Raw genomic sequence first — 27,847 nt, forward strand, 5'->3', positions numbered from 1 at the left:
GTTTAGCTGTATATTGCAAAGGAAAACGTACATTTGTCCTGAAAATTTTTTGTTTTAGTCATCAAGAGGAGCCTTATGACATTTCCCCCTTTCTTTTTTCATACTTTCCTTTTCTTCCCCTTTGTTTGTTAGGGGTTAGGAAGGAGGACAGTTGTACAAGGACAGTTTTAAAGGAGGAAGAGAACCAGAAACCACCACCATGCTCTTGGTCAGGAGGAGCTACCTCTGCTTGTCAGTTACTGTTACTTCTTTGGTCAGGAGGAGCTACCTCTGCTTGTCAGTTACTTCTCCAGGGATTTTCTTTTCACACTTTGAGTTACCCAAGGTTAATGGGCCATTCCAGAAATAAACAATTCCTAATTCTTAAGTTATGTGCTCTTCTGAGTCCCTGTATCCATACTGTGGACACTATCCTCCCGGTTGTACCTTTTAGCCATCTTGATTATCAGCTAGACTCACATAGCACAGTGCTTATGTTCTACTAACCCCAGCTTTACAATCAAGAGGATTGCTGCTGGTAACTTGGACATGCCAGAGGAGCCATGAAGTGCTTCTTGTAAAAAGGTGAGAAAGGACAGCCCACGGTCACATAACTTACTACAGTATAATTGTTTTGTTATTACTGTTGTTGATTTCCTACTGAAGCTTTGTCATAGTCTAGCTGTGTGCATATGAGAAAGCCTAGTCTATAGAGGGTTCAGTATGGCCTGAGGTTTGCGGCATGGACAGACTGTGTTGGAGAGTCCTCTTTGTGAACAAGAGGCCTGCTGGATACAAATCCTCCAGGAAGCACAGGTGATAGGACGGTGTGGCAGCCCGGAGCCTTGGCAGACCTGAGGCCTCCTCCTCCTTACGCATCAGCTCCATCTAGATGCACGATTTTATTTCCTAACAATTGCTCATCTCGGCCTTACGCTAGACTATTCATATTTTTTCAACATGCAGATACTTTTACTGAAGATTAAAAAAATTCAGAAGGGAAAGACATTTTGTTTATAATCTATTCTAAGGTCCCTTATTATATTGAAGTTTCAAAAAATTATCATATTTAAAATTTTAACTCAACTTTTCCTTCGGAGTCACTAAGCTGCCCAGACGAGGCAAGATCTTGAGATTCTCCTGCAGTCTAGCCTCTCAAGTAACTGGGGCTATCAGCACAGGCCACCGCATCATGCTTGGAAATCACTTTTTCTCTCTTGTGGGTGTCCGATTTACTCAGGACCCCAGGCCCACCCCCTCCGTAGTGCACCCTACCATAGTCTTGGTTGTGGCCCGGGGGACACATTCCTGGGTTTGGCCTCCGAGGGTGCCCTCCCGAAGCTTGCCCAAGCCATGTCCTGACCCGTGGCGCGGCCGGATGGGGCTCACGTGGGCTCGGGGACCGGCTCGGGTGGGGAGCAGTGACCACCTGGCTGCAGCCGCCTGAATGGGTTGTTTTAAGCACTGCTCTTGGGTTTTTCTTGCTCCATGAAAATGGCCCGGAAGACAAAAGGCCACCCTTGAGGGACATGGATTTGTCAGCCAACTTGGGGTTCATTACCATCTTGCCGGGAGCCCCATGTTAGTGTCCCTGCGCTCGGGCGATGACGCCCAGTGATGCCGGTGGCATTGGTCCCCGAGGGCAGCAAGGGCTCTCGCTCGGCCGCTGCGGGTCGGGCTGGCGGGGACGGCGCAGGCCTCAGCTGTCCAGGCGCAGGCTCCCTTGGGGACTCCTGCGCACAGCACTGGTGTGAGAACCCCGAGAGGACCTGGGGCGTAGGATCCGAGAGCTCAGATCTGTACAGCAGTCCTGTGCGCTCCCCAAGAACAGGGTCCAGGCTCTTTGTGCCCCGAGTCGGGAGCCACCGTGGAACCAGGGGAGGCTGGCTGTCTTGTTGGTAAGGAGAAGGGACGCTCTCAAGGATTTCGTTCCATTAAGGTTCGTTCTCCCAGCCACCTTCATAGGTACCTACCTAGTCTTTTTTCAATTTTATTTATTTTATTTTTATTTTTTGTCTTTTTGAGACAGAGTTTCACTATGTAGTTCAGGCTGGCCTCGAACTCACTTTGTAGGCCAGGCTGGCCTCGAACTTCCAGCAGTCCTCCTGCCTCAGCCTCCGGAGTGCTGGGATTACAGGCATGAGCCAGACGCCCGGGGCACCTGGTCTTGAAACAGTTGTGAATAGCAGTCTAGCTGCTCTCTGGTACGAGCCACTGGTGTTTGAGAGAAGCCCTTTCTTCTCTCTGTGGCTTGGAAGCTAACAAGTCATTGCGATGTGCTTTTCCTGCCCCCCTCCCATAATTATTTATTGTGATCAAATGAACCACCCCCTCCCTAACCCTTAGAAATTCACAGTGACATTAGCATATCACGGGATGGGAAAGTCCTGTAGTGAACGAGAGAGAAATTTAAAAAAAGAACCTTTTAAAAACTTTGATAGAGTTAAACAAACTTATTTGCATGAGAAGCAACTTTTGCTCCTTAATCTACAACTCAGAAGTTTTTCCCTTAAAACTAGTTTTGGGAAGAAACTGAACAAGTCACTTTTTTGTGTGTGTGGGTGCGTATTGGGACTCGAACTCAGGACCTTGGTATTGCCAGGCAGGTTCTTGTACTGCTGAGCTGTATCCCCGGCCCCCACGAGTCACTTTCTGATTCAGTCATTTTACTAGGGTTCATTTCTTACAGCAGAAGCTCTCTTCAGACTCCCTTTTGATGCTGGGCTGAGTTAACCAATGGGAGGCCTGGCAGAGCAGTTTACTAATTCATAACTACATCCCACTGCTTTCTTTATATTGCTAAGTACTGTAATCTTTGACCTGAAAGCAAAAATACTGCTAACAAGTAAATATTTCAAAGTGCCTGTGAAGTATGATGTGCGTGCGTTTGTGTCAGGGAGGCCTTTTTGCTGGGGGAAAGAAATGACTCACTTTCATCTGCTAATGAAAGTGAGGTGTTTGTTTTACAGTCGACTGAAAGGAAGTACTTTAAGAGCCAAGGGTTACATTTCTGGTTATTTTTAGATGCAGTTAGCCGTTGGCTTCACCCATTGGAGGGTTACAAGGTAAATCGTAATTCCTGAGTGCTCAAGTACCCTGTACTGAATGAGCTAGTGCTATTGTGAATGACTCGGGAATGAATGAACCCTGCTACTGAAGGCTCCTTGGACCGGCCAGAGGAAACGGAAACGTGACTCACTGATGTACTTGAAGAGCATCAAGGGGAAATCGCTAACTTCAGAGCCAGACCCGGAGCCTGGTAGGGTCAGCAGAGCTCAGAGTGGGGTGAGGAGAGACGGCTGCAGGTGTCCCTGGTGGTGAAGGTGGTCAACACCACCTGGGTGATGGTGGCTGTGTGAATTAGTTGTCACCGATACCTTCCAGCTTCAGGATCCACGGAGTCTTTGAATTCTACTGATTTTCTTGTTTGTGTGTAAGTGGGTGTGTGTGTTTTAATGGCTTTCAGATGGGACTCATCAAGTCTCATGAATGGAACTTTATGTTTAAAGTTGGAACTGTCTGGATAGTTTGGCCAGGAAAGTCTGCTCCAGACAATGGAAAGCACATAAACTTGGATTTACAGCGGGCCCTTGACTGACAAACTCAGTGCGTTCCTGAGAGTGGTTGTAACCCACGGTGTCAATGGGAGGCTCGGGCTCCTCCACACAGCCTTGCAAGTCTCTCTGCTGTACACAGGCAGACCTCAGGGTCCTTCGAGAGACACTGGCCCAGGATTTCTCCATCAACCCCGTACAGGAGAGGGTGTTGCCATGTTGGTTCCTTCCAGAATTCTCTAAGGGTGAAAGAATCTGTATCTGAGACAATCTGGGCGCACAGGCGGCCAGCACTGGGGTCCTAACTCAAGACGTTGGTTGTAAGTTAAAATGAAAATTCCAGCCATAACCCGAGTTGTTCCTGTGCCAGGCCGGTCATAACTCGAGGGTCTGCTGTATGAGGCTCAGGGCTGCTGACGGTGGCGTGGCATTTGATCTCTGGGATGACGCATCCTCCATCCTTTTGGGAAAAGGTTAATTATTGTCTACAGGTGGAAGTTTTGCTCTCTCAGACTCTCTTCTCAAGCACTGAAATAGCTCCTAGCTACCATGTTTGATATGGCTCTCTATATTTAGAAAATATTTAGACTGGCCTGTTAAAATATATCCATATATCTGCCACCTTCCAATGTTCAGCTCTTACTACATAGTGTTTTTTGGTTTTGTTTTGTGTTTTTTCAGGGGAGGTCTTGCCATATAGTTCAGGCTAGCTTTGATCTCACTGTGTAGCCCAGGCTGGCTTCCAACTCACGGTGATCCTTCTGCCTCAGCCTCGTGGAGGCTGGGATTACAGGCATGCACCACCATGCCTGGCCCTTATATGGTTTTTTTTCTTTTTTACATTGTCGCTATTATATAAGAGTGACCTTTGTGCTACTAATCATTTACTTATTTTATTTTTTCTGGCTAGATTGATAGGACTTTGAAATGTTGATACTGTACCTAATTAGAAATTAATAGCATATCCTTAAAAAGTAATGGTATTTGCTTAGTTTTATTTATTTATTTATTTATAGGGGTTTCTTTTTGAGACAGGGTCTCGCTATGAAGTCAGGCTGAACTTGAGCTCACTTTGTAGCCCAGGCTGGTCTCGAACTTGCAACAACCCTCCTGCCTCAGCCTCCCGAGTGCTGGGATTACAGGCGTGCACCACCATGCCTGGCAAGTTTCATGCTTTCAGGATCAAAGAGTAGTTTGTTTGATCAAAAACCGTTTGTGCAGTTTTCTTAGTTACGATTAAATTCTCTTTAGTTTTCTTTTCTTGCCTTTATTTTTCCTGGTACTGGGGATCAAACCCAGAGCTTTGTGCATGTAGCCAAGCATTCTGCTGCTCTGCTACATCCCCAGCCCTCTTTAGTTTTCTTAATAGCTATGGGAATATATTAATGGTCTTGCAATATTTTTCTTTAAAGAATGGAAAATATTTCTAGATGGTAACTTCCAAAATTAAACAGTATTTGAACATTGCCACACATGTATTCACTTTCCCCTACCGCTTAGGCCCCAGTATAATGCTACCAGTGTTTTTTGCTCCTTAAATAACTGGTAGCCATAGCCCCTTACCTAGGCCTGGTGATTACATCCTGCCCTTTCTCTAGTCCAACACGTTGTGCTTGCCACTAGAATAGCTATGTGCTTGACTCCTAAATCCCACCAGGTGGCGGTATTGCCGCTCTGGTTCTCCTTTGCTGTCCCCGCCCACTTTTCTTCTACTGCCTCTGGTTTTCTGGAGCATGGATTGTTCTGTTCTGCCACCTGCTGGTCACCCACGGGCAAACCAGATCTTGTTTTGGAATGGGCTCCTTGTGTAAGACAGGATTTCAAACATGGTTTTCCAATGGAGCCTAGACGAGCCAAAAAAATCTCCTTTCTAATAGAGCCACCTGCTCCAGGTTAAACCTTTCACACCTAAATGCTGGTCTGACAGAGTTAATTTCCTCTTCCCTGGAGCTTTTTCCAGACCAGGTGTTAAAGTTTAATAACAACACAGTCTAGATCACTTTTCCGTGTTAATCTCAGAAGGAATGTCTCCTATATGCTTCGAGTCTCTGCTAGGGACAGAGGACCCCGGGGGCTCGCGGCAGGGGTTGGAAAGACTGGGCTCACCCTCCACGCCTGGGAGAGGTGTGATCTTGGGAATTGCTGTCTTTCTCTTTGGTTTAGTTTGTTTTCAGTGTGGTTGCAGGCAGTTATTATTGTTATTTTTAAGAATATGGCCATGGGGACAAACTGTGCTAGCCCTGACAGCTCCTAAAACTCCCATGGCGTGGTGTCCCCACCAGAGGCTGTCCAAACACTGGTGAGCTGCTCAGATGTGACCCCTGGTGCCTGAACTCTGGCATGCAACTTCACCTGATGCCAGTTTCCTTGTCCTTCCAGCTGAAGTGCATGATGGGAATATCTCTCAGTCTGCTTCAGCCCCAAACATCCATGCCTTAAATAGGCACTGTGAAGTTGGCAGCCCAGTTCCTCATGACTGTAGGAAGCCACCTCTGTGGTGTTCTTTTGGATGACACAGAACTGCAGCTGCAGGGGCCCTGAGACCCCAGGGTGGGTGCAGGGAGCTTCTAGAGAGGCGGACTTCATGCTTTTGCATTTGATCACTTTGGAGCATTTTTGCATAGTGGAGTTAGAAAGTCATGGCAGGCATCTTCATTTTATCTTTTGCACATTAGCACCGGAAACAGAACCAGTATCTAACTTGGCAGTTGTGTCTGTAAACGAAGTTGCCTTTTTCAAACATTCATGGTTAAGTGGGGAAGAAGAGTGCACCTTACACAGACGAGGAAGCCTTGGAAAAACACAGCACCCGGCGGAAACCTCCCAAACCAGCCTAGCTGTGACCTATTGAATAAGATCATTTTATGAAAGATGATTCTGGTGTTTGGCCCCCGGTGAGAAGCAGGGCGGTAATGCAGTTTCTGCCCGGCCTGGCCCATCCCTTGTCTCCCATGGTCAGGTGATGCTGGGTCATCAGACAAGGGGCTCGCAGGGCCTCAGACTCCCACAGATAACACACGGATCCTTCCCTGGGGCTCTGCCTCTTTCCCATCTCTGCTGGGCTGCTGGCAAAACACTGGGTTTAGATTTAATTGTTCTCAAAACAGACTGTGCTGTAGTTAAATAAATCAGATTTTGAGTTTTCTGCTAACTTCATTGCAATCTTAATTTGCAGAAGATGTCGCCTCTGGAAATGGCCAAGTGCATACTTACATATTCATTCTTTTTTTTTTTTTTTTTTTTTGAGATAAGACCTCTGTAAGTTCAGGCTGGCCTTGAACTCTTGGTGAGTCTCTTGCTTCAGCCGCCCACATGCTGGGATTACAGGGAAGTGCCATCGTGATCCCCTGGCCTCATCTCTGGTATAGGCCACGTTTGTCAGTATTGCACTTTTATACATTAAAGGTTATTTGACACCATCAACTTTTCCCCTTTATTTTGAAATGAAACCGCCTTTTAGCTGAGCATGTTCTTGTTAACGATGACCAATAAGTGATGTATTTTGTAGAGCTATGCAGTGACTGGTACTTCTGTGTTCATTAAAAAAAACTTGAGCAAATGCCTAGAGCATATTTTGAGTCTGTATCGAGTTTGTGCGACTTTGGAGGTTTTGCATTTCTTTTTCTTTTCTTTGCTGTACAAATAGTAAGTTCGTTGGTGATGGAAAATACTGTTGGAAAGTACCCTCCTCCTGGGATTTTCAAAAAGTCTACACACCTCATCTTATTCTTCCATGTGGCAGAGACTGTGGAACGGGAAAACAAAGACCGTGTGGCCTTTGGTACTGCCAGCGCAGGACAGGGCCAGCGCAGCCGACCCCTCCTCGCCTAACGTCACCCCAGCTTCTCAGGAAATTTGGGGTGGGTGCCCAAGTCTTCCTGTCTCAGATACAGGAAGTTACATGTTTCCAATAATGGTCAGCACGCCGCGGTGACCCTTGCAAAAGGCACGGAGGTGGGCAGGGAATCTGTCCCTCCTCTTTCTACACAGGAGGCCTGCGCTTGATCCGAGCCCCACGGAGGAGGGGTCCCACAGCAGGCTGGAGACTCCCCACCCGACCTTCGGGGCGACCCGGGATGGGACATCCACGCCCACACCCGACCCACCCGCCAGCCAGTTCCTGCTCTTCTTCGTACACACAGCTTTGTATTCTTCTCCCTTTTTGCATGGCGTTCTCCGAAGACTTCTGTGCTTGCCAGTGGGCTCTGACTCCAGTTTAGTGCTTGTGCTTTTTTTGTTTGTTCGCTTTTTGTTTTCTTTTTTGAGACAGGGTTTTGCTCTGTAGTCCAGGCTGGCCTCAAACTCACGCCGATCCTCCTGCCTCAGCCTCTGGAATGCTGGGGTCACAGGCATGCACTACCAGGTCCGGCCTCCGTGCTTGCTCTCGCACAGCCCAGAGCCCCTGCACGCCTTGTCCCTCCCATCCCTAACATCACCCATCGTGGCCCAGGAAATGCAGAGCCTTGAGACCCAGGCTCAATACCCGCTGAGAAGCCAGGGAAGGGCGTGCCCTGTGGAACGGGTGCGAGGGGTGCCTGGCAGACTTTACACAGACGGCCGAGAAGGTGTCTGGTCAGATGAGTGTTGACTGTAAAATAGCCTACGAGGACATTCCTCCATGGCCCGTGCTGCTGCCACAGTAAGGCCCAGCACAGGGGGTCCCATACGACATGTGAGAAGTGACTGCGACTTCTGGCTGGTGAAGCACTCATCCTTGAAGCAAGCAGAAGTCTGGAGCAGGACCGCGGCAGATGGCAGGGTTCCATCAGTGATGGGCTGAGGTATTGCCGATGCACCTGGAGAAACAAGTGGGCTCTGCCAGGCCAGCTCTGAGGGCAACCCCTATCCTAGCTGCAAGCTTTTTATTATTTACTTTTGAAGTGCTGAGGCCGGGCACGGCGGCGCATGCCTGTAATCCCAGCTCTCCGGAGGCTGAGGCAGGAAGGTCGCTGTGAGTTTGAGGGCAGCCTGGGCTACCAGCCTGCACTGCATAGTGAGACCCTGTCTCAGAAAATAAAAATAAAAATAAAAATAAAAATGAATGAATGAAGTGTTGGGCATTGAACTCAGGACCTTGTGCGCGCTAGGCAAGCGCCATCCCCGTGGAGCTACATTCCTAGCCCCTTAACTATTTTAAATAACTGACGTTATGTATTTATGAGGAAAGGTGCACCTGGTGTGTTTCTGTAGGCTTTCTCTTGGCTTGTCAGGGTTTCACACTTTTTTTTAACATTCACTGCCTTGCATCATTGTAAGAAGAAAAGTGTGTCCGGCCAGGCAGGTGCAGTTGCTTTAGAACTGTGTGTTTGCAGGTGGCGCTGGGGCGCCTGGTGCGTGTGCATATTTCCCTGACTGGGATCTCACTGTCCCGCCCAGCCCAGCCCAGCCCAGCCAGGGCTCATTGTCCTTGTCCACTGCTCCTGGCCGTGTCCCGCTGGCCACGCCCCGCTGGCCACATCTCTTTCAAGGACCATGAGGTCACCTGCTCCCCTGCTCCTGGCGCTGCGGCACGTGAGCTCCCAGCGATGGCATGTCATGATGTCAGCATTTCCTCACTTAATTTTCCTAATAACCCAGGAAAGGAAAGTCCCCAGGCTGTGGCACACAGGGCCCCTGGCAGGTGCAGCTGGAAGGCTGTCCGCGTCCTTGCTCTCCTGGGTGCTTTTAGAGATAGTGCTGTCACAGTTCCGTGTTTCCGGGAGGTGACAGGGTAGCTGGGCTGGGGACGGGGGATGAGGAAGGGGAACTGGGGACCGAGCCCTCCCGCCTGCCCTCGGTGGGAGAGCACCTGGCCTTTACCTCCCTTGAAGTTCTCCGTAGCAGACCCTGGAGTAGTGACCATAGTAACAGACGTTTCTGTGGATTTAACATCCTGTTCGATCCTCCAGAACAAGTGTTTCAACTCAGAATTTCTGAATGTCTTCATTTCTTTTTAGGCCTTTTGTTGTCTAAATTTCTTCCTATGAAACGAGTTTATTACTTTAAGCCTCTGACTTCCGTGATTGCCCAGGGACCACCGAGAGGTAGTCATTATCGAATTGGATTCCCCTTCCGTTAAATAGCCTCTTTACTTGGAGGTTTTGAAAATCGTCATGGGAGTTGGCAGTGCGCACGGCTGCAAAGCTCGTTGAGGCGAAGAGGAAAACATACAAAGACAAGGCTGTCTTCCTGCGCGGCACGTTACGTTTTTGGTAGGGGAGGGGCAGACAGCGTCCCCGCCTCCCCGGCTCTTTGCTGAGCTATAAGTTAAACTGGCATAAGGCAGATCAGCAGCAGAAAGCCGTATTTATTTATTTTTTTGTTTTTTGTTTTTTGTTTTCTCCGATACCGGGAACCGAACTCACGACCTTGCGCTTGCCAGGCAGGCGATTTGCCGCTGAGCTAAAACCCCAGCCACAGAAAGCCGTATTTCATTACGCACACTCGAGATTCCACCGAACATGAGGCTGGCAGAAGGCTCAGGTGGTTGAAGTTTACTTAGGTAGCATCTGAGCTACAGGAAGGAAAGGGGCTTCTGGCTCTTGGAGCAGAGGGAGACCCAGGTAGAGAGAGGGCTGGTGTCAGGGAAGCTTACTCTGCAGAGAGGTTGTCCTGGGGTGAACCCCTCTTGGGTGCCCTCAGCCTGGTCCACTTACTAATGATGCAAATTTCCGATACAGACGCAATTCTTTTTTTGTTTGAAATTGAGACAAGGTCTTGCTGTGTGGTTCAGGCTAGCCCAGCCTGGCCCTACACCTGCTGTGCTCCTCCTGCCTCAGCCTCCCAAGTGCTGGGATGACAGGAGTGTGCCACTATGTCTGGCTCTTCCTGAATTTGTTATATTTTTTAAAGAAAACACTTTTACGGAGCCAATGCAATTTGATATGTGGAAAAACCCCACAGAATAGTTGTTGTTAGGCAAAAGTTTTAGATTTGTCCAGCTGTGAAGTGTCCTTTTAAGTTACCCAAACAAGCTCATAGGAGGAGGGTCAGGGAATTTGTTTAGGAAAGGTACCGAGTTTTCTTTTTTTTTTTTGGTTTTTGGTTTTTTTTCCCATGTTGGGAATTGAACTCACAACCCTGTGCTTGCCAGGCAGGCACTGTGCCGCTGAGCTAAATCCCCAGCCCCCTCTTTTTTTTTTGAGACAGGGTCTCACTATGTAGTGTAGGCTGGCCTTGAACTCACTTATGTTGCCCAGGCTGGTCTCAAACTCATAGCAGTCCTCCTGCCTCAGCCTCCCAAGTGCTAAAATTATAGGCGTGTGCCACCCCACCCAGCAGTACAGAGTTTACTATGGTTCCTTTAGTTGCAGAGTGAGTGGAAAGTTTTAAATATTTAATAAAAGTAACCTTTAACGTGTCTTGGATGGTATAATTCCATTTATGAAATGTAATCACACAAAATAGTACTATGTCTTATTGATGAACACACAAATATGTAAAAAAGTGTGGCAAAAATGTTGGGGAATGCTAGATACCAAATTTAGAAAAGTGGTTTCCATGGAGAGATGGGAGAAAGGAGGACCATTAATCTGTAACATTTTATTTTTTAAGAATTGGAACCAAAAAAGAGGGAAAAAAAAAGCCCGTTTGGAGGTGCTGCTGGGGGAGCACAGTTACTCGTATACCCTTGACCGAAGAAACCATGCTCCTATCTTGGGGTGGTTGTCCTCTTCCACTGACAGACGTGGGGGGTCCCTGCCCAGCCAGCCAGCTCAGCTGGCAATCAATGGGGTGACAGATGTCACAGCAAGCAAACCCACACATCCAAAAAGCAAAAAAAAAAAAAAAAAAGAAAAGAAAAAACTGGAACAAATATGGCAAACTGTTAAGTGTTAAATCTGTGCTGATTTCTCTTTTGTGTTTTATTCTGAATGAAAATTAAAAACTAGATGAGCAGGAAAGTTATAGTGTATGTTTCGTGTAGAATTATAGAAAAATATAAAAGTGAAAAAGAAAAATTAAAATGACCTCTTAGTAGATCCTGCTTGTAAGATCTACTAATGATGTCTTTCTATTTCTGAGGCTCTTCTTATTTATTTATATACTACTACACCTAGACCTGTGATGTAATGTCTGCGCATTTTTAGTGAAATTATAAGTAGAGACTTGAGCTCTGCGTGCTTAGTGATTTTCAAGCTTTAACATGCTTGAGTCTTGCTGCGGAAACTTGTTTAAATGTGGGGTCCCGGGTTCCTCCTATGTGGGATCTGGCAACGTGGAGTTTTAAAAAGCTCTTTGTGTTTTCCTTGCACAAGCCCGGATGATCTGATACAGGTACCTCGGTCCTGAATAAGACATGAACTTACCTGGCCACATATGCATTTCGGGACAAGCCTAGAGGGGTGTGTGTTGTGATGGAGGAATTTTTGTCGTCGTTACAAGTGTTTCAGATAAGCTGTATTCATACAGAGACGGAGCAGGATGGGTCCTTTAAAATGGTGTGAGGCCTATGTCTATTTGATCACTGTTGGGTTCTATTTGAAGAAGGTTCTATTTGATATTTTTAGAACATAATTTCCGGGGGCTGGGGATTTAGCGCAGCGGCAGAGCGCCTGCCTGGCAAGCGCAAGGTCATGAGTTCGATTCCCGGTACCGGGAAAAAAAACTACAAAAACAAAACAAAACAAAAAGAACATAATTTCCGTAGGATGCTTGAATCTACTATGGAAGAACAGGAGAGTTTGTGGTTTCTCCCATTCTGCTTTGATGGGACACGTAGCAAGATCACAGCAAGCTTCTGCCTAGAAGACTGTGACCGTGATTGGGTGCCGTGACTGCTCACTCATGTTGGACTTTTCTAAGTTTTTGTTGCCTCGTCTTTAAAAAAATACCTAGTTAGTCCCACTCAGTTATTCTCCAGGGAGAAAGGAATTTGGGAGCTTATAACCATCTAAATGTAATCATCTAAAGTAATTAAAGTTCACTTAGTGTATTCCATCTATATATGCTCAGTTTTAAAACTCCAAATTAGGGCCGCTTGGGCTAAAAAAGTAGCAGTTTCTGTCATGTCGTGCCTGGCCTCACATAAAATCCAAAATATTTTCTAACAGCAAAAGCAGGCATTATTGGCTTATAATTGAATTTTTAGTGGGGCCTCAAAATAGAAACCTCAAAACTTCTTACCTTTTAAGGTTACCCATTTTCTGAGGCAAGGCTGCTGTATAACAGAATTCAGAGTACTCAGAGAGAGGCTTGGGTCACACTGTAAATCACCAACTCAGTGTTGGCTGCTGTAATTATGTGGTGTGTACACTTCTAGATCCACGTTTTCTTTTCTGTCAAGAACACCTATACGTTGCCATTGTTGACAGTTTTGGCTGCTTCAACTCACCTCCTGTTAGGCCAGGGTTTGCTTTTTATAAACAGCACAAAATGGGAATTTTGTTTTGTTTTGTTTTGTTTTTTGTCTCTTTGAGACAGGGTCTCACTATGCAGTTCAGGCTGGCCTTGAGCTCACTTTGTAGCCCAGGCTGGTCTCGAACTCGCAATGATCCTCCTGCCTCAGCCTCACGAGTGCTGGGATTACAGGTGTGCACCACCATGCCCGGCACAAAATGGGAATTTTGAAGAGAAAAACTGAAGAGAAAATCTCAAGATTCTTACAAAATGCACAGAGGTGTTTAAAGACAGCAGGCTGCATGAGTTTCCTTTGTAGGTCTTCGCATTCATTTCCTGTGGCTGCTGTAAAAACTCCCTCAAACTCTGTGACTTAAAACAATGACAATGCACTTTCCCAGCTCTGGACCCTGGCTCATGGCTCTAGGGAGTGCCTCTTCCCTGGGTCCTCCAGCACAGGGTGGAGGAATCATTTCTCTGCCTGTCACTTAGGAAGGACCCTTGTGGTTGCGTTTAGGGCTTACCTGGAGGACCCAGGATATTTGCCTGCTAGGAAGCAGGGAAGGGAGATGCTGGGGAGAGAGATGCACCCTTCCAGCTCAGGCCCCAGTGAACTGCCTCTTCTGCCTTGGCCCTACCTCCTAACGGCTGGTTCAGCTATGGCTTCATCAGCGATAAGGACAGCACCCCGTGGTCACACGAGGCTTTGGGGGACATTCCAGATCTAAACCAAAGCATTGCCCAACCTCAAGCTTTTTAAGCTAAGGACAGTTCTGCACCTTTCCCCCATGTAAAGTAGTATTTATAGGTAACTTTCCTCCCACCTATACTGTAACAATTAGTGATTGTGAGGCTATTACTAAACAAATCATTGGTTTTTACCAAACTAGCTTACTGACCACTTTTTGTGGTCTACCAGAGCCTAAGTACACTGGCCACGAAGCTGTTCTCTTACATTTTCAGGATTTTAGCAGGTTGGTTGTAAATTGGAACTAGCTTGATATTGTTGGTTGGATTCTTTACACCACGGAAACTGTCCAGGTTTACAAATCAGGGCTTCCTACACTCCCCACGCCCTCCTCACAGAGCTGGTCTACCCAGAAAACCCTGGGGTGCTGAATCCCCCGGCCCCCAGGACCATTGGGAACTCAGCTCAGAGATGTTTCTCGTCTCGAGAACTAGTGATCCCCCAGAGACTTGACTAAAGGCCTTGCTTATTCTGTATTTCTTTTTTTTTTTTTTGGTATTATTTTAAAAGTAGCTGTGCATATCTGTCTCCTATGGTAAATGCTGAATTGCTATAGGGGCAGGACTCTGTCTCTTGTGCTTTCCATTCTGCCTGCCTGGCTGATTTCCTAGTGGGGGATCAATACATATTTGAACAGAACCCCTGATCTGGGCTCTTCCCTATTTGTGGAGATGACTCACCGGCCGCGGCTAACTGATGCCGAGGGTGTAGAAAGAGCCCAGAAAAGACAGATTTACATGTTTCTCCTTGTTTGGAGGCACACTTAGATTTGGATTCTGGTGACGCTGATGAAAGTGTTCTAAGTGCTTTATACCCAGGTCTGTTGACTGACTTGTTAAAGGTGAAGATCGGTCTGGTTCCCCGGAGTCACTGCTGGTACCCGTGAGAGCACCGTGTTTCTGACCAGCGGCTGAGGTGCACTGGGCGGTTGGCCCAGGTGGTGAGAACATCTGGTTTTGTTTTGGAACATTGGTTTAGGAAGATACGTCCCGTGTGCTCTGTGGACCCAGGTGGGTGGAGCCTCAAAGTGAAAGCCAAGTAGCTGAATAAAGGATGTGGGAGGTCACGTGACTGAAAACCTCTTTGTCCTAACCGTCTACCACTGAACACAACTGATGGAAACAACTTTCCACTGCCAAGGAGCAGTTAACCTCTCTGGTGGGACCCAGGGCACTGCCTGCTCCCCCGTCTGTGCTGTTGGCGGAGGGGAACGCGGGCCGCTCTCCTGACTTCGCTCACTGGGGGTGTCGGCCGGCCGATGAGAGCGATGCGGATGTCCTAACGAGTGAAGGAAAGCGCAGTACCTGCCGTAATCCTTTTAACTCAGAGGATGTTCTTGTCGCCGGCTTACATTTTACTTTTTGGGATTTAGGGATAAAGGAATGATCACGATCAAGGTCTGCTTATCGCCTTAACTGGAAACATAAGATCAAAAGAAAAGGGTAATATGGGAATGAATGGAACGAATGGGTGATTCCATCGTTCGCTGCTGGTTAAAGGGTGAGCGCCCTGCCCTCAGAGGCCATTATAGTCTAGTCCTGCGCTCGCTAAATTTAGTGGTCCCTGCGAGGGCGTCATCTCTGTGGTGTTTTGTTTTTGAGACAGGGTCTTGCTGTGTAGCCCAGGTCGGCCTTGAAGTTGGGTCGTAGCCCTCCTGCCTCAGCCTCTCTGGTGCTTGGGCTTCAGAAGGCCCCACCACAACCAGCCGTGGGTGCTCTTTGGGGTTCAGAATTTCAAGACCTTCCCCAACCTGGAGTCAGACTCTGTGCTGCACTGCGGTAAGATCTCCTGTGATCTATGTGCTAATAAGTTGCTGCAAACAGATTGAGGAGGTAGAAAAATGAATGACTAGAGTGATCACTGGAGAGACCACGGGGAAGGTCCAAGAACCAGGGACGTCGTTATTTTCTTAAATGCATTGATTTGGAATTTTATTTTGGTCTCAGAACACGTTTTGTCCTTGGTCTTCATCTATCAGAAGAGCCAGGAAGCCTCACCTGTCCCTCTCAGACTGTGATGCTTTCGTGGAGAAGCTTGGTACGGAGCTGTCTCCTTGGTTAGGACCATCGTCCAAGCCTCTTCCAGTCCCTGGCTGGCCACAGCCACAGCAGTACACTCCACTGGGGACCCAGGGCAGGCAGGAGCCTCCACACAGCTCCGGTATCAGTGAGCACATGGGAGCTGGGCCAGATCTGGCGTGGGCTTCGTCTGCTGCGAGGGTGCTGGAAGGGGGCGTAGGCTCGGAGGGGGACAGCTCCCCTCGATGGTGGAAAGGTGCTAGGCTTTATGAACTGGCAGGCAGGGGAGGGCAACCTAAACATAGGAGCAGCTGCAAGGGGCAAATAGCTGTGTTATGTCTTCCAGGGCCTCTTTCTCCAGTGCAAGCGTTGTTGAATTTTCAGGGGAGGGGAAGCTGGATAAAGGAAGGAGGCTTTAGTGTTCTGTGATCCTGGAGCTAGTATGGTTTTTTTATTTGTGGCCTTTTATTTATGGGTATAAATACCTGGCACAAACCGCTTCCTTTTTTTGTAAATTTTTTTTTTTTTTGGTCCCAGGAGTCAAACTCACGACCTCACACTTGCCAGGCAGGTGCTTGTGCCACTGCGCTATATCCCCCGCCCTCAAACTGCTTCCTTTTAGATGCAGAGGTAAGCTTTCATTATTAGCGCTTACAACTCCTCTACACAGATGCTTAAATTATTCACAGGAGGTGGCAGTTGGGAAACCTACTGTATGCTGTCCCGGGAGGCAGAGGTCCCTGAGGGTTGTCAGGGAGATCCAGGGGAGTTTGTAAGGGGCTCCCAGCCCTGCTCCCTACACTGAGGGGCTGCTGCAGACCCAGACACAGTGTACGCAGGCAGTGGCTACCCTCGCTGCCGCATGGGGTTGGTTCCCCACCGTCGTCATGTTCAGAAGCCTTACAAGCCCAACTCCCTCCACCCCGCGCTGCTCTCTGTTACCTCCCAACGTCAGGGCTCAGCCTTGCTCCTTCTTTCTCTTAGGTTTGAGAGGGCAGACGAGGCTCCCATGGAAATGAAAGGTCGCAGTGCTCATGTCAGGCCTTTGAGGTCCAAACCCAATGGCACTTGAAATGAGCTGCTCTTGGCTGGCATTTGACACAGATGGCAAGAAGCACAATGACACGCCTGATGGGTTGGGGGGTGTGCGTCTAATCCTATATCCTGCCGCAGTGAACGGTGTTTATGAAACCAAAACTTTCATTTTTGCTACGTTACTTCTGAGGGATGCTGGTCATATATGAAGTATGAAATATTGTTTCTTTTGGCAAGTGCCTGCCAAACTTACCCAGTGTATCCCTTTGACTCTTCATAGGAACATAAATAAATCTTTCCAAATTGGTGGATATTTGAGCCAGGAAGGTGATTCTAGAGCTTTCTCTGGTAACATACACTCGTTGTTTTTATAGGTAGTGTTTAAAAATGTATTACTTAAATTATTCCTGAAATACTATAATTTCTTCTCTCATCAGTAGTAAGGAGTTGGTGACCCTGAAATGCCAAGAACTGAATATGAAAGAGATCGTCAACTGTCAGCTTGGTCTAAATCCATCAGAGTGGTCATTTTCCAGCTATGTCAACCCTTAGGCTTCTGTCACACAAGTAGAGGACAAGGGTACCGGCCAGGAGGCGCTGTGACAAAACTCTTCTTCTGAAGCAATGCATTTCATTCTCTGGGCCGCTGTGGACTCCCACTAAGCATATCATTTAAGCAGACTTGTTTATCTGACTTCCCGGACCCAAGCTGGGCAGTGCAAAGTGGGAAGAGGCAGTTATTGGCACATGTGACGGTGGCAGAAGTTTGAGTGTGACAGCTTGGTGGCAGAGGGGAGATGGGGGCGGCCAGCACGGGGAGGTACACGGATGGAAATCTGTTCAGCATGTCTGTGTAAGAGAGTCGTGTGTTCTACTGTGGTGGATTTTCATAGGAAAAATGGTTACCTTTTTACATTAATGGTTACATTAAGTTAACCATTAAGTTACATTAAGTAACAGTAAGTTGGCTACATTGTTTGGTTCTTTTGTAAGTTATAACTAGTTACCTTAAGTTGTTTTGTTCTTTTGTAAGTTATAGCTGAAGTTATTTGAAAACAGCAATTATCCCCTCAAAGTAGGGATAGTCCATGGCCAGAGTATTGTGCAAATTGGCAATACCTCTCATGAAGGGCGTGGTACACGGTACACTGCGCCTATGGTTCTGCTGCTGGAGGCCGGGCTTGTGTGGCCCCCGCATTGACTGTCTGAGATCTAAAGTGTGCAGCTCATCAGTTATTAGAACAGTGCTTGAATAAAGGTGATAACTCCGCAGTTAGGATCTGCTAAGCTAAGAGAAGTCTGTATCTAACACGGGTCCCGAGAGTCTAAATATTTCCTCCAAAGCTGATTTAAACCATTGTAGCCTCTCTTGTCCCAGTTGCCAAATCCTAATCCGGTTAGGAAAGTGCTTGATATAGTTGACTTTCTTGTACATGAATGAAGAGTCAGTAACCAAGACCCAGCATAACAGAAATGTGGGCTAGAAGCAGTAGCAGCCTTGTGCAAACGTCCCACGACCATCTTGTGATTCACGGAGCAGAATTTCAGAAACCGAGAGTTTGGCTACTTTTTGGGGTTTAACTGATTTTTTTCAAATAACTTCAGCGATAGTTTTTAAAAAATAGATAATAGTAATAGATAAACAGGTCCAACTTACTAGTCTCGTGTCTAAATGAACCGGTTATCATCCTTGCTTGCATGGCAGTGAATTTCCCCTCAGCCCCTCGGACCCTCTCCCCAGGCATGGGCGCGGTGGGGGAGTTTACCGTCGAGACACACTGGGAACTGGGGACACAGCACCCCTGTGTCTGTGCACCCACCAAAGCGGGTGGCTTGAGAAAAGCGCTCACTCATGCCTGGACTTAGGGAGAGCAGCCCAGGGCTTTTCACAAGTCTCAGAGCGCTGTCAGTTTACAACACTGCTGCAGGAGGTGGGCAGAAGGGAGGAGAGCATCGTGTGTGCGTGGTTCGGGGTCCGTGGGTTCTTAGAGCAGGGGTGCTGTGTTTGTGTCGAGTGGTCCTGAAAACCCCCTAACTGGTTTGCAGCATTGGTGGTGCCTTTGTAACTTGTAGTCAAAGTGTACACTCAGTTGACTTTATTAGTTTGGATATAATTGATGCCAAGCAAATCAAGGTGTAAAGCACCCGGTTCTCTACGTGCCTTACTCCAAGTTGCCCTTTGGGAAGAAGGTGTGGACTCAAGTCTCTACGATGGACAGTTTCAGGGACTTTTAACACCCCCAGGTGTGGGCCTTGGGGGAAATGCTGCCCCCAAAAGCACACAAGATAGGGCGCCAGGATATCTTACATAGGAGGCTGGGGCTGGGTGTTTCACCTAATGGTGCTCAGCGTGCGTGGCTCTCCGGTGGTGAGCTCCCTCCTAGGACTGATCCTTCACAGCTGGAGAGGAAGAAACCCCCGGGACTGAGTGGCTGGTGGCGGCAGGCAGAGCAGGTGACAGCAGGTGCACGCATGGCTGCCTTTCACCTATGCTGAAAGCAGAGAGTGAAGGAAGAGCCAGGTCATTTTTATTCTCTTGGGAAGTCTACTCCTGAGGCGACGCCCTCCCAAAATCCACTTAGGAATGCCTGACGTTGTCTGTATATACTGCGTGGAAACCCGCTCTTAGAGTCGCACTTTCAGAAGTCTAGTCTGATAATTAATAATCACACTCTTTAAAAAAAAATCCCCAGACGTCTGTATTCTGCACAGACTTGCATTTCCACCGTCTTGCTAGAGTTCAGAAGTTTGAGCTGCACTAAAGAATTGGCTGTGGCGAGGCGGGGCTCCCTGTGTCCAATGAGGAGCCTTTGGCGGCGGGCGAGCCAATCGCCTTCCAGCCAGCGCTCACTCTGTAATCCAAGCAATAGCCACGCAGCCTGTTTTATTGTTTGTGGAGTCCTGCGGCTCCGAGAGCTTGCTTCCCAGCCGGGAAAGAGGGCAAGTGGGCGGTTTACGATCCTGCGCTCTGCCGGGACAAGTGAGCTGAACCCTTTGATTTCTCCTGAGTAACCTGTGTGGGTGAACTTTAAACTGGGGGTCTGCTTGATGCTGGTTCTTTATCTCCAGGGCGAGGAGTCACCTCCCTCTGCACCGAGAAGGCTGGCTGGCTGCCTGCCCCTGTGGGGAAAGATGCCCGGGAGAGGCGTAGGATTACAGTTTGAGATGGCAGGGACACACCAAAGAGCCCGAGTGCCTCGCTTCTGTTCGTCACAAAGTCCTGACAAGTGTGCCTGAAACGAACACCATGCTCCGTTTGTAAAACTATATTTATTTTTATTTGCTATTTTTTGGCTGTGGATGTCCCTGACATAGAAACTGAGTACCAGCATGTGGCAAGGGTAAAACATTTTAAAGAAAATTTCCCCATCCCTCAGTTCTCTTCCTTCTCATCCAGTGACACCGGGAAAAGCAACCTTTTGCACGATGCAGTGCCTGACTCTCCACGTTGTCTGAATAAGTGGGAAGGAGCGGGCTCCTCCCGAGGACCCGGGCCGATTTCAGAACCAGAGCTTTTTGTCTGTCTGTGGGGCTGCCCTTTGTCTCTAGCGGATTTTGATGGGAAAGAAGATGAAAAAGGAAGGCTCTTCTGGTTCCTTCAGACTCAAGGCCAATGCGGGTTCCCTCTCGCGCGCTGTGAGTTGGATAAATTTCTCCTCCTTGTCTAGACAGACAAAGAGGCTGTTCCGTAGTGACGGAGAGCTGTCGGTGTGTGGGCAGCAGGTGGACGCGGACGAGGAGAACTGGATATACAGGACGCAGCCCCGCAAAGGTGACTTGGTGTTTTTTTTTTTTGTTTTTTTATTAAACCTTTAAAAAGTTTGTGATATGGAATTCTTTGTTTATATCGCTGGGCTCCTGTCACAATGTTTGTTCCATTAAGCATTTCCTGTTGGCTTCCTTTCCTCTTGGAATTCAGTGTCATTCATTCTTTGCCATGCCCACAGTAAAAATGCTTCTCCGTTAGACGTTTGCTTGTGATCGTATCCTTCCGAGAAGGGTAAGATAGTTGTTATTTGCCAGCCATCCGAGGCATGTGCTCAAGTGACTTGTGTCACTAAAGTTCAGTTTTTGTTTGTTTGTTTGTTTTTTCTGGTACCGGGAATCGAACTCATGACCTTGTGCTTGCCAGGCAAGCGCTGTGCCACTGAACTAAATCCCCAGCCCGTGTCACTAAAGTTCAGTGAGAAACCACCTTCCCAGAGGGCACCTTCGATCTCGCAGCCAGGGTTTAGGACACAGAGCAGAGCTCTTTTCTGCAGCTGCACGGAGAAACTCTGGAATCATAGGTAGTCTTTTTGCATCTTTCTTCTAAGAAGGTGAATGAGTCAGGTAAATGCTCGAATTAGACAGGTGTTGGGAGGGCGCTGAACACACCAGGGGCCTTTACCTTTGATAGCTTGGCCACCAACAGTTTTTGGATTTCTGTCAAGTCCCTTTTCAGACCATGGTTGATCTCTGTTCTTGGGATTAGCATGCTCTGCCTCCCGCAAAGGTAAGGAAGGTGCCAGTCCTGCTGGGGAGAGGGAAATAGTTCAATATTTTTAAACAGCCTTTGTTTTTCAGAGTTGGGATTTCTGATTCTTCCTCCTAGCGCGTTCTCTGTAGGCACTGAACTGTTAACCTCTAAAATGGTTTCTCCACTCAGCACAGTGCCAAAGCCCAGGGGGGAGCACTCTTTGAGTGTTACAAAGAGCCTGAGCCAGACCTTCCCAGGGCTGTGTTTTCCCTGTTTGTCATATGCTTCCTGTGTCAAGAGAAAGCTTGTGGGAATCTCTCAGACCTGTTCTTCCCCTAGTTTTGGGAAAACACAACTGCTGGGATGTGAGAGAATCAGCTAAGCTAAGTGTGTGCTGCTGGGGGCAGGAACTGCACTTCCAGAAGGGGACTGAAGGGCAGCCCCTTTTAGGGGTGATGTGTGGTAAACCGTTCGTGCCTGCTGTTAAGATATGAAGCAGGAGGGCCCAGCTAGCACTCTTGTGAAGATGCCACTTGTTCGTTATGTCAGCAAGGTGGTCAGCAGTGGTTACTGAGCTCAAAAGCATGGCTTTTTTAGTTCAGCTGCTGCGTAATTGCCAGGCGTGGAGGCGGTGTTTGTGCTTTCTGGGTGGAGCTGTGTAAGTTCAGTAAGGCCATGAACTTTACTTTTCTAAATCAGGAATAAGCTGTGGCTTTGGTAAATGGTCGGGTTGTCATGTTTGAAGCGAACATGTTCGAAGGGTGGATGCAGTAGAGCTGTGGTTGCAAAAGGGTGTAGCTTTGATTCCTTTGGCCTGTGCTGAAGGTTGCTTCTGAGGATGCGTTTTACTTTAAATCAACCGCTGTCAAGTTTCTGAGGAGGGTTGCGTACCTGGAGCCACCGCCTTGAAGACTTTCATTGTGGACGGTGCCTCTAAATGAACATTAAAGGGAAAGAGCCTGAATTGTGTGTGTGTGTTACTTTTAGTTGGGAAATGAAGCAAGTGCTGTACACTTGACTTGTAGAAAATAAAGAAGTCATTGTAAAGAACAGGGGCGACTTGTAAAGGGAAAGGAGGACTTGTTTATGTAACAATACAAAAGATCGTGCCCTTTGTCCCTTCATGTAATAGGGGTTACAGTAGCCTCACAAAGATAAATGAAGGCATAACGGAGTGTGTAAATTTATATGGTTCTTCAAAATAATTGAGTATGAATAAATATCCTTTGACATAGGGAATTAGAGGGAACCCTTAAAAGCTGCCTGTGTATCAGAATTTACGAGGTTAGATGCTGTTTTCGCATTTGACTTATAAAAGCAAATTGGCTGCTACCTCTGCCATAGCATCTCAGTTGGTCTTTATTCCATGTGTCTTTCCTTTGGACAAATGCAGAAGTGACATGTGTGTACACTAGTGGATTAAAAGAGGAAAAGTCTTTTAAATGATGCAGGGTGGTTTGTTTTCTTAGAGACAGTAAATAAGCTGAAACTCTAGTAGGGATCATTGATCAGTGCTAATGCCCAGTGGTCATATTAGGGTCTAGTTGTAAATGAATGTGCACCAAAACCAAACTGGCCTGATGGGAATGTGTAGCATCTTTTATATCTGGCAGCCTACATCATATGCAGTGAGATCCACTTTCCTTTTAGTGTATCTTCTACCTCCCCTAACTTACATGAACTTTTTTTGATTTTATACAAGCTATTGACACCCCCTTCCCATTCATATACTGCCCTCAGGCCTGTCAGCTAGAGCTGGGTGACCGGAGTCCCACAAGTCAGCCTTGCACTTTTGTGGGGTTTGGTCTGGGAGAAGACCCACTCTGCAGCCTCCTGACTGCCCTCCCACTTACCAGCAACTGCTTCAGGGCCAAACCACTTATCTGATTCCTAACCACTGTCTCCAGGGAATACTGCCTTACACAATCAGTACCCGAGTCCCTGTTGTATAGGATCTGTGTTCATTTTATAAAACAGAAGGGTCCCTCACACCCCCAGCACTGGGGATGGAACCCATCACACTGGAGTCATATCTGCAGTCCTTTTAACAGTTTTTATTTGGAGATAGAGGTTTCTGTAAGTTGCTAAGTTGCTCAGGCTGGGCTTGAACCTGTGATCTTCCTGCCTCATCCTCTCAGAGTACTAGGATTCATAGGTATGTGCCACTATGCCTGCCCCAGAATTTTTTAGAGTGAATTTCTATGTTGGATTGCTTATCAGGAACAGTACAATAAAATTTTTAAAGTGGTTATTCTTTTTTTTATTAGTATATGTTTGTAATACATATTACATTGGTTATATATATATATGTATATATAATTTTCTTAATCTATTTAGATCCTGTTTTCCTCCCTTCCTACCCTTGTCTCTCTCTGTGCCTTTACACCCCTTCCCTGTCTGTGCTGTGGATATCTGTCAGTACAACAAAACTATAGATTCACAATTGATGTTGTCATTTGTTCTAAAGAAACTAAGGATTAAATTGCAATGCCTGGAGTTTCTTTGGAGACTCTTTTTGTAAGATGAGAAGTGACTATTATGCATCTTCCTAGTAGACTACTTTTCCTGAGCTTAATATGTTAGCAGAAGATACGTACTGCTGTGTCCACGTTCAAAGCCGTCCGCAGCAAGCACTTACACTTCTCTTTTGTTACCGTGCAAGCTTCAGGCCTCCCTTGTATTAAAGTTCTTACTCAGGGAGGCAAGTTTACGCTGAATAACAGCAGTGATCATTGCTTATATTTAAGTGTGATACGACCCAGTGCAACAGCAGATAATATTTCAATTTAATCATAAAAATCAGAGGTCTTCCAAGTGTTAAAGCCCGTGAATCATGAGCTATTTCCTTAGATGGCTGTGTAGTAAAAAGGAAGAGTGTAGTCATAGATGAGACAATATGCATTTTCCATATGGAACTGTAAGAGCATTGATTGGAGGAATTCTTCCTGAGTACTCTGTGACAAATACAAAGACACACAGCTCACAGACCCTGAACTCATAGCACTCATACTTAGGGACGCACATAAGACATCCGAAGAGGAATTAAAGAAAAAAAATGAAGGATCATTGTGAAAAGTGTAACCTGAATGCTGTGAAGGAGAAGACCTCTATCTGGAACATTTTCATATTTTGCTTGGCCTTCTGGCTGTTCAACAGTATTTAATGAGCACTCCTTTACTAGCATTGTAGAAAGTTCTCAGGGAAAACTAATGACTTGTTCTGAGCTTTCCTTTTCTTGTTCACTCTAAACCAAAAAGAGGTGGAATAATAATGGGGTGCTCTCTCATTGAGCAGAGCATATTTTGTTGTTTCCCAGGCTCTGCTTTTATCTGGGAGAGGCGTGATTGATGACCCCGGTATTGGCAGGTCCCAAGATCCAGAGGGTAATTGACATGCAGAGCTTTGTTAGAAACAATGTCTTCATTCTGTCCTTCTGGACTTTATCAGCCAGATTTACTAACAACCCCAGTTTGACTCATTTGAATTTTAGTGCCTTCCCTTCCCAGTACCTTCAAAAATGGCCAGAGATGGGGCTGAGGATATAGCCTGGTGGTGGAGCACACACCTAGCATGTGTGAGGCCCTGGCTTCAATCCCGGGGGCCCCTAAAATAAATTTAAAGCAGAAAACAGAACAGAAAAGGCCAGAGCATGGCCTTAGTAGGTATCGAGGATAATGAATAACCCATACACCAGATCATCCATTCCTGAACGTGGGAGATGGCTGTATGGAATTTCCTTCCAATTTCTCTCCTAATAAAATAGTTGTAGGAAAGGGTCCTTGTGCACAATTAGATTAGCGATGACTTCAGCCATTATAATGGAGAAAAATGGTTCAGATGACCACAAGCAGCAAGTTCAAGATCCTCTTTCCAAATAAATAACCGTGCTGTATTTGTTTGTAGTAAAATCCTTAAAATTGTGGGATTTAAGACTAGTTCCTTTATGGCATTAAGAAAATCGAAAACATTTGGCAAATATTGTTAAAGCAGCCTTCCAAACTGGTGAGCAAAATTAAAATAAATGAAGTTGTATTTATTCTAAGGGTCATTATAAATCGGAAAAGTGGAATTTTTCTAACAAGAGATAAGGAGCATATTGCCTGTGCAGTGAATGTAATGTTTTCCTCCTTAACTTCCTACTGAAGTTGATATTCTGTGAAAGAGATAAACCGTGAGTGCCACTTAATATTTTATCTGGTCCGTTGAGACTGCCCTTTATTAACCTTTGATTATTTTGTACTTTAGAGGTCAACAGTCCCTGTTGCTTCTTTTATTCCCAAATGTCCATTTTTGGGGGGTAATAAAATTGTGGATATATTATTGAAATGGTGTTTTATCTAATACCCTTCCTTTATTAATTTCAAAAATGCTTGTCGACTTGAAAATGCGACTCTTCCTTAGCTAACTAAAAATATATTGGAGTAATAAAAGAAGTAATTCTTGTCAGTGCTTGGGTTTGCAAGTGAGTAACCTGTGTTCTTTTCCACTGAAATGTCTTTACTGAGTTTATGAAAACTTCTTTATAGTTGTCCTTGATAAGTATTTCTAAAATAATTTTGAGAGATGCCACATGTTAGGGTTAACAAAATGTACTGTTTCCATGTAACTCACGCTTTGTGGTTTTGACTGTACTATTTTCCTGTCAAACTTGAGTTTTTGAAAAGTTACATCGTTTCCTATCCAATGTGTCAGTATTTACCAGTAAATCTTACTGGTTTAGCTCGGGGAGGTCCATCCTGTTTGCATCACCTGTGTGTCCTGAGGGTTTGGGCCTCTCAGCAGCCCTTCCCTGGACTTCTGCACGGTTCTCTGTCCTCCGTTCCCGTCTACACTCTGGTCCTGCTCTGACCCACTTTTGGGTCTCCACTGTTACCACAGTGATCTCTCTAAAATGCAAATCGAAGGGGTTACTCTTTGGGGCTTCCCCTGGCCTGCAGGATGGAGCCCGTGTCATTTCACATCCCATGAAACCCACCGTCCCCTGCCTCCTGCACATGCGCTGAGCCCTGACCTGTGGAAGGAGCGTACAGAAGACTCCCTGCTCTTTCAGGACTCGGGGGAACCCACATCCCCCATCCCTTGCTGGCCCGGCTCCCCGGCCAGGGTGCCCAGCCCCCGCCCGCCGCCGCCTGTGCACTTGCTCTGTAATCTCCAGACTCACTTTACACCTGGCCTCCTCCTGAGCCCCCAGGGCAGAGCTGCTGCTCGCCCCTCTCTCACTTCTCCACCTTCTCCATCCCGCTGTAACTGCGTTTGTCGTACTTGGGTTACACGGACTTGTTTGCCTGTCTGTGTCCGCAACTAGACCGTGAAGTCCTTCAGGACGGTGACTCAGTCTTATTTTTCTTTTTTACCTCCAAGACTAAGCACTCAGTAAATGGTTGCGGAGTGGCCAAACATAATTCACCTGGGGCTCTGTTAACGGTGCCGTTCGCACAAGCTAAGGTGCCAAAGACTGTGAATTTGGCTTAAAAAAGTGGTGGGTTATGGGTAGCACTCGGTGCTGACAGCAGTATCTGAGCAGTTTTGCGGGTCACAAAAGAGGGGACTCACGCTGTAGGGTAGTTCTTCTGGGGCGGCCTGCTGTTCACTGCTGTGGCACTGGAGCAGCACATACGCCACTCTGCGGAAGCATCTGATCGAGGCCATGTTAACCAGTTAATGGAGTGGACTCCGGAGAGCAGGGAGGCGGTATGCGGCCCGGGGTGTCGTTTCTTCTGAACTGGTTTCCCTGTTTCCACCCTTGCCCCACCCCCACGCTAATCTTTATGCAGCAGGCTGGGCGATCCTGTTACACATCAAACGTACATCCTAGTGTGTAATTCACTGGAGCCTTCGGTGGCCGCCCAGACAGTGTAATAACTGTGTCTTGACAGTGTTCTCAAGACCTGCATGACCCGCGGCTCGCCCATGACCTCCCTGCTGCCCGCCCAGGCCGCAGCCCTCCCCAGAGCCACCTGGGCTCCTTGTGGAGCCCACAGCACACCGCGCCCCTCCCCTGCCTGCTCCTCCACACAGGCTGGGCACAGGCTGCCCTCCTTCTGGCCTCCGTTTTCAGCTCTTTGACCGAAGTCATCTCCGCAATGCTCTTTCGTGCTGTCACATCTAACTCTCATCCTGTCCTTCCTCACCCATATCTTTTTTTCTTCAAAGCACCATCATCTAGTATACTATGTATATTGTGTATCTATTTCAATATTCTCTGTACCCTCCAGGTAGAATTTAAGCCCCGAGACAGGAAGGTTTTTGCTGGTGTTTCCCCCAAGCCAGGTACAGAATGTTTAGTAAATTCTGCTTGAAGGAGTGAATGAATGAACTGGTCAGGACCTGGTGTCTCTTTCTGCCACTTGCTAATCTTGTGGCCTGGGACAAGTCATGTATCTCTTCTAGTTTCCTGTTCTATAAGACACCTTTTTACCCCACCGGCTGGTGGCGGGTGCAGTTTATTGAATGAGCAAGGGTATGTTGTAGGGCTGGCATTCTCTTCCTTATCGATGGTCATTTGAGTGAAACATAGTCTTCATAGAGTGCGACATTCCGTAGGACTCTCAGTATGGAAGTTAAGCGTTTGGGATACTTATATAACCGAGGCAATTTGCGAGGAAGCTCTCATTTCTTTTACAGGACACTCCAAGAAATTTCTACATCAGTGTCTGTGTCAAATCCTGAAATGAACAGAACTCTAAATTTGAAATGCCTTCTGCAGCAGTCCACCCATGGTTATTAACAGTAGCTA

At 47.0% G+C, this 27,847-nt stretch overlaps 1 protein-coding gene and 1 long non-coding RNA gene across 5 annotated transcripts in view; one reads left to right on the forward strand and one right to left on the reverse strand.

The window, feature by feature from the left end:
* Window positions 1-27,847, forward strand: part of Nhsl1 (NHS-like 1) — a 220,024-nt gene that overhangs the window by 73,663 nt on the left and 118,514 nt on the right. For 2 of the 4 annotated variants that reach the window (XM_005389272.2, XM_005389273.2), the window contains exon 1: window positions 19,538-20,424. The exons of 1 other annotated variant lie outside the window; for it this stretch is intronic. In XM_005389272.2, coding sequence (XP_005389329.1) covers window positions 20,211-20,424 — 214 coding nt within the window. In that variant the 5' untranslated portion in view covers window positions 19,538-20,210. Of the gene's footprint in view, window positions 1-19,537; window positions 20,425-27,847 lie in introns of those variants that run through there. One more of the 4 variants, XM_013516650.1, reaches the window with a different exon arrangement.
* LOC106149044 lies at window positions 20,942-26,755 on the reverse strand. The gene is made up of 2 exons (XR_001234970.1): window positions 26,665-26,755; window positions 20,942-21,165 (listed from the first exon to the last, which is right to left on the reverse strand). It is a non-coding gene; the product is annotated as an uncharacterized LOC106149044 (long non-coding RNA).

This window comes from Chinchilla lanigera, unplaced genomic scaffold (genome assembly GCF_000276665.1).
Source record: "Chinchilla lanigera isolate Chin_1 unplaced genomic scaffold, ChiLan1.0 scaffold00035, whole genome shotgun sequence".
NCBI classification, from domain to species: domain Eukaryota; kingdom Metazoa; phylum Chordata; class Mammalia; order Rodentia; family Chinchillidae; genus Chinchilla; species Chinchilla lanigera.